Here is a 6,241-nt window from a genome sequence, read left to right as displayed (position 1 = left end):
CAGGAGGTGTGCGGAAGCAATCTTCGCCTCCACACTTCTCCTGCTCTGCATTTTTGCTAGATGGGTGTTTTTACCCATCTAGTTAGGGCTCTGGGGAGGGGGAGGGAAGGAGGCTGGGCAGGGCTGGGCATGGCTCATATCCCCGCTTTCCCAGTCCCCTTCCCACTCACAGAACTGCCCCTTTCTCTCCTCTCCAAGGCTGCTTTTGCAAGCCCGGAGAGGCAACTAGTGCAGTTCTCTGCGTCGGCAACAAGGAGGATGGGCAGGGGGTGGGGAGTTCAGACTCTTGGGTCCAAGGACGGCGTGCTGTCTCCAGGAATCTGAACTATCCTGTGGCCCCGTAGACACTGTCTAGGGGCCATAGGACTGCTCTCTTAAGAATAGGCGAAAAAGGTGGAGATAGCAGGAGAGCTGACATAACAACAAAAAGAAGGATAGCAACAAAAAAAGCTTGAAGAAAGTCACCTGACTGATAAGCATGTTGTATAATCTTTTTCTACCCAGCAAGTTGTGCAGCTTTTTAAGAAATACAAACTGCTTCTGTTGCTCATGGAAAGAGCCATGTGTTAGCAGATTAATGGTGATTAAAGAAGTCATCACTTCCTGGTCAAGCCTAATGCTCTTGTCATAAAGAAAGATGGCCTGGAATTGTGAGAGTGTGCACGCATGTCTCTCTGGGTGTGCATGAGAGAGAGAGAGAGACTGTATGTCCATTAGCGTGTGTATGAGAAGGGGGGAAAGAGAGAGAGAGAATGCATGATACCATGCTCCTGAAATTCAACAGTTCAAGCAGATTAAATTATAAGGAAGGCGTGAGACGTTTCTGTCTGTTGGGTCTCCACGTTTCTTCTGAGGCAGTTTATAGCTACTGTCTCTGCTACCATCTAATTTAGAGCTTTTAGTCAGCCTCCATTATTTCACCGGAGCTTGCACACAAGGACGTCCCAGTGGAGTTGGACCCAGGAGAGGGAGACATAAGAGAGTGGGAAGGGGAAATAACAGTGTTGAGTGAAAACTGCAAAAAGGTAATTGCCGATGGGTTTTTCTCAGGGTGGGAAAGCATCCCTGGACGAAGGAAGTAGCAATTACCTGCTTGATTTTTTCCAGTTGGTCGTCATCTTCAAGGAAGAAGGTGAGGTACATGTATGAGACATCGACGTCACAGTTGCCCCCATACTTCCTGTGCTCTTCAACAGTGTCTTTGCCACCGGAGAACGCGTGCTTATTGATCTGAAAGATACAAGGGTTTCAGCACATTATAAAGAATTTCCGTAGCACTTGTCAGTGTACAACCTGAGCTAGTTGCAATTGCTGAGTGTGACTTTGAATACTCAACAGAAAAGTTACTAAGGGCACAATCCTATTCAGATAGGTGGCCCCCTCCGAACTATCCAATGCAGGGCAGGAGAAGCACGGAGGGGATTGTTTCCTCCATGCTTCAGCCACCCTGCATTTTCTGCTAGATTGCTGATTTTGGCTGTCTAGCCGTGGGGGCGGGGGTGGGGGCTGCTGTACGACACATTGGATGTGTCATACAAACATTTCCGCCCTCCCCGCCCCAGAATGCCCCCAGCCATGTCCCTTTTCGGCCACTCCGCGCTCCTCTTGCAAGTGTGGAGGACAGGGCTGTTCCGTGCTGCCTTGGAGGCAGCGCAGAATTGGGGGGAGGTCGGTTCTCCGGGAACCAACCTCGGAGCATGGGCTCCAAGGTCGGTTCCTGGAAAACAACATATCTTATGGCTGTCTAGCTGCTAGTGGCCATAGGATTGCTCCCTCCAATGCATATATAAAGTAAAACATAGCAATCCTATAGAGCAGGAGAGGAAGAATTCGAGGTGGAGGAAGTGCCTTTTCCTGCACCTTGCCAGGATCATGCTGACAGAATGGAAGATGGTAGTGCAAGTTTCCTTCTTTTTCTAGGAGCTTTTTAAAACACACACACACAGTTTCCCTCCCATTGGAATGGGAATCAATACCAGCTCCAGAGCTGGCACAGTTTCCCCCTTACTCTAGTGGTGTGTCAGGGGAATGTGAATCCTGCAGATTCACCCTCTGAGGGACCTGAAAATTCTGTAAATTCAGATGTGATTGCCATGGAGCAACTCTTAGAATCAAAGGGATGGAAAAGCCCAGAGTCATCAAGTCAAATGTCATGTCATTGTCAAATACATCATTCTCCATCTCATTCACACAATCTCAGACACAGTATGCCATGAGCAGAATGAATGAAACCAAGCAAAAATATGTAAATATTTTCAGTGCATTATGTTTGTTTTTATTCCTACTGTTTTTATAATGCTCTTTTATATTGTGGTGTTTTAACATCTGTTTTATAGTAATTTTAACTTTTGGTAAGCTGACTCTGGAACCTGTTGAAGGCCAGGGTATAAATCCTGCAAACAAAATAAAACAAAGAGATACATTGGCAATATGACAACAGGTGTGTGTTAAAAAGAGGTTCTCATAAATACTGGAGATCTGCAAAAGCTTCATGCAACACACTGGGTTCCCATCTCACAACTTAAAGGAGGCCCCACCAAACAAAAAAAACAACACAGTTTATCCAGCTCTGATCAAACCGTTGAGTCACACATTCTCCTTCATCACCAATGGTTTGACTTGCAAGTTCTGCCAGAAGTTGATTATTCTTAGGGATTGCCCTTTGCACCTCTACCACAGCGATGAAATGCATTTTTTCCCGTTATTGAAAATGAAACCAAGTTGTCATTTCTGTTTTTTTTTCAAAAAAAAAAAAATCTCATGATGTTGGGAAGCTTGCTCTTGAATTCTCTGCTGAACAACAACTTCCAGCAAGAGAGAATATATGTGGCAGCAGCATGTGAAGTAACCTGAAGGTATTTCACGACATGCCTCAGAATCATGTTCTGTCCTGTTAAACCTTTGTTTCGTGATTCATTCATTGTCCAAATACCACAGTGCAACACACCCAGTATAGTATCCTGGCAAAGTGCCATGTCTGATCCCCTTCAGGCTGCACAGACTATATGTTGGAACACACTACTCAAAAAGTGGCTCAAGGGAACGGCTCACGTATCTATCTATTCACCGCTAAGCAGAGTGGGATCACAGGCTGTAACAGCTTGCCTAGCAACGGTCACCACGTAGCAAGTGATTTCTGGTGCCACAGAGAGGCAGTCAATAGGAAATAAGATCTGTCAGCCCAATTTACATCACAAGGTGTCAGTCTTTAAAGCCATGGAAACCTACCATGTATTTTTAGAAAAGGTGACATCACCAGGCTAACGTTTACGTCAGCTCCGGGCCTCTGCCAGAAGAACAAACAGGATGTTTAGTACATTAAATATTACTGTTAGTTTACCTGGCAGTGCAAGGATCCTGTGATCAGAATTAGCCAGTTTTAGAATGCTTTTTTTTTAATATATATTTTTAGAATGTTTTGGCACAAATTGTACAAGAAAACAGGGAGACAGGAATAGAAAGGGAACTGATGGGATTAAAGAGGAATTACAAAATATGTTTTATATTAAAAAGTATATAACAAATATATACAACAAATATACAAACAACAAATAACTGAAATACAATAAAAGGATTATTAAAAGCAGGGAACTTCAGGAAAGAGAAACTAATGCCAGGGGTTTCCCAATTAATGCTGATTTGGGTGCATTCAGAGTTTGATACAAAAGGGAAAGCAGTGGGGAAAAATAAGTTGAAATAAATAAAATTGACCCAAATGAGAAATGTTTATGATCAGCAGAATCCTATAACATAAGAAATATGGAAGAATTGTGTACAAAGTATGGGAATGTCATGGTTAGTATGGATGCAAATCAGTAAATTTATAAGAATCAGAAGGATAAGAAGGCAAAGTACAAGAGATTTAACAGAATGGGAAAATCTGTAGATAAAGATCAGTTAGGCGATAAAGGCACAATAACCCAAATATATAAAATTCTGATACAGCAGGAGATAAGGGGGAATGTAACAATAAAGCAGATATGGGAAAGAGATAGCGATGAGGAGACAGAGGAAGAAGACTGGAAACAGCTTTTAAATAGCTTTCCCTTTCAAGCAATATCCTCCAAAATAAAAGAAGGTGGATCAAAGTTGGTTCAGACATGGTATTTGGCACCAGTGAAGTTAGCAAAAATGAATAAGAATCTATCACCTTAGTGTTGGAGAGGATGTGGAATTAATGGTACTCAAATACATGTGGGGTGGGAATGTAGGAGGGTTAGAAAATTCTAGGACAAGATATTTCAAGAAATAGAAAGAATTACTGATCAAGAGATTTGTAAAACACCAGGATTAGCTTTACTGAATATGTTTGTAAAAGAAAATGGAGAGATTAGAGAAAAAAACATTAACTGGTTTCTTGTTGACAGTGGCGAGGCAATTAATTGCAATTAATTGGAAGCCCGGATGCTGACAATATCTTTGTGGAAAAAGAAAATCTGGGACATAGCAATAAATGAAAAGTTGACACAGAAGCTAAGAGTGCACAGAGGAATAAAGAAAAGAGACACCTACAAGAAGGATTTGCAAAAATATATAGATTTTATGAAAAAAGAGTTGAATGGAACAACCTCGTAGACGCTTATAGAAATCTGTGGGACTCATGAAAAGAAAAAGACAATAAGGGAGTAATCCTACCGCTACAGGCGGCCGCCTCCAAACTTGGAGGCGACCGCCTATCCAATGCAGGGCAGGAGAAGCGTGGAGGGGATCATCCCCTCCATGCTTCAGCCGCCCTGCATTTGCAGCTAGACAGCCAATTTTGGCAGTCTAGCCGCGGACGGGAAGGTCATGGCAGAGAGGTCAGACTAAATACGATCCCTGGGGAAGGAAACGGCAACCCACCCCAGTATTCTTGCCATGAAAACTACATGGATCAGTACAACCAGAGATATGTTGGTATACCATCGGAAGATGGGACTCCCAGGTCGGAAGATGGTCAAAATGCTACTGGGGAGGAACAGAGAATAAGTTCAACTAGCCCCAGATGTGATGACGCAGCTAGCTCAAAGCCGAAAGGATGGCTAGCAGCCGATGGTGCTGGTGGTGAATGACGAATCTGATGTTTTAAAGATCAACACACCATAGGAACCTGGAATGTAAGATCTATGAGCCAGGGCAAATTGGATGTGGTTATTGGGGAGATGTCAAGATTAAACATAGACATTTTGGGTGTCAGTGAACTGAAATGGACTGGAATGGGCCACTTCACATCACATGACCACCAGATCTACTACTGTGGACAAGAGGACCACAGAAGAAATGGAGTAGCCTTCATAATTAATAATAAAGTGGCTAAAGCAGTGCTTGGATACAATCCAAAAAATGACAGAATGATCTCAATTCCAATTCAGCGTAAGCCATTTAACATCACAGTGATCCAAATATACGCCCCAACCACATATGCTGAAGAAGCAGAAGTAGATCAGTTCTATGAGGATCTGCAGCACCTACTGGATAGTATGCCCCCCAAAAGATGTTATTTTCATTATAGGAGACTGGAATGCCAAGGTGGGTAGTCAAACGACACCTGGAATTACAGGCAAGCTTGGTCTGGGAGAACAAAATGAAGCAGGACATAGGCTGATAGAATTTTGTCAAGACAACTCACTGTGCATAACAAACACTCTCTTCCAACAACCTAAGAGACGACTTTATACATGGACTTCACCAGACGGTTGACACCGAAATCAGACTGACTACATCCTTTGTTGCCAAAGGTGGCGGACATCTATGCAGTTGGTAAAAACAAGACCTGGAGCTGATTGTAGTTCAGATCATGAACTTCTTATTGCACAATTTAGAATCAGATTAAAGAGAATAGGGGAGACCCACAGATCAGTTAGATATGAGCTCACTAATATTCCTCATGAATATGCAGTGGAGGTGAAGAATAGATTTAAGGGACTAGATTTAGTAGATAAGGTCCCGGAAGAACTATGGACAGAAGTTCGCAACATTGTTCAGGAGGCGGCAACAAAAAACGTCCCAAAGAAAAAGAAAACCAAGAAGGCAAGATGGCTGTCTGCTGAGACACTGGAAGCAGCCCAAGAAAGAAGGAAAGCAAAAGGCAACAGTGATCGGGGGAGATATGCTCAATTAAATACAAAATTCCAGAGGTTAGCCAGAAGAGATAAGGAATTATTTTTCAACAAGCAATGTGCGGAAGCGGAAGAAGATAATAGAATAGGAAGGACAAGAGACCTCTTCCAGAAAATTAGAAACATCGGAGGTAAATTCCAGG

General features: G+C 42.9%; 1 protein-coding gene across 2 annotated transcripts in view; it reads right to left on the bottom strand.

Annotated features, from left to right (window-relative positions):
• WARS1 (tryptophanyl-tRNA synthetase 1) overlaps positions 1 to 6,241 on the bottom strand; it is a 37,159-nt gene that overhangs the window by 4,530 nt on the left and 26,388 nt on the right. For both annotated transcript variants that reach the window (XM_084838714.1, XM_084838706.1), the window contains exon 10: positions 1,090 to 1,230. In XM_084838714.1, coding sequence (XP_084694840.1) covers positions 1,090 to 1,230 — 141 coding nt within the window. The remainder of the gene's footprint in view (positions 1 to 1,089; positions 1,231 to 6,241) is intronic.

The sequence above is a fragment of the Heloderma suspectum genome, chromosome 1, assembly GCF_057233095.1.
Source record: "Heloderma suspectum isolate Gila_16-S chromosome 1, 16-S_ref, whole genome shotgun sequence".
Lineage (NCBI taxonomy): Eukaryota > Metazoa > Chordata > Lepidosauria > Squamata > Helodermatidae > Heloderma > Heloderma suspectum.
The sequence above is the reverse complement of the archived record's forward strand: the minus strand, read 5'-3'. Positions and strand labels throughout refer to the sequence as shown.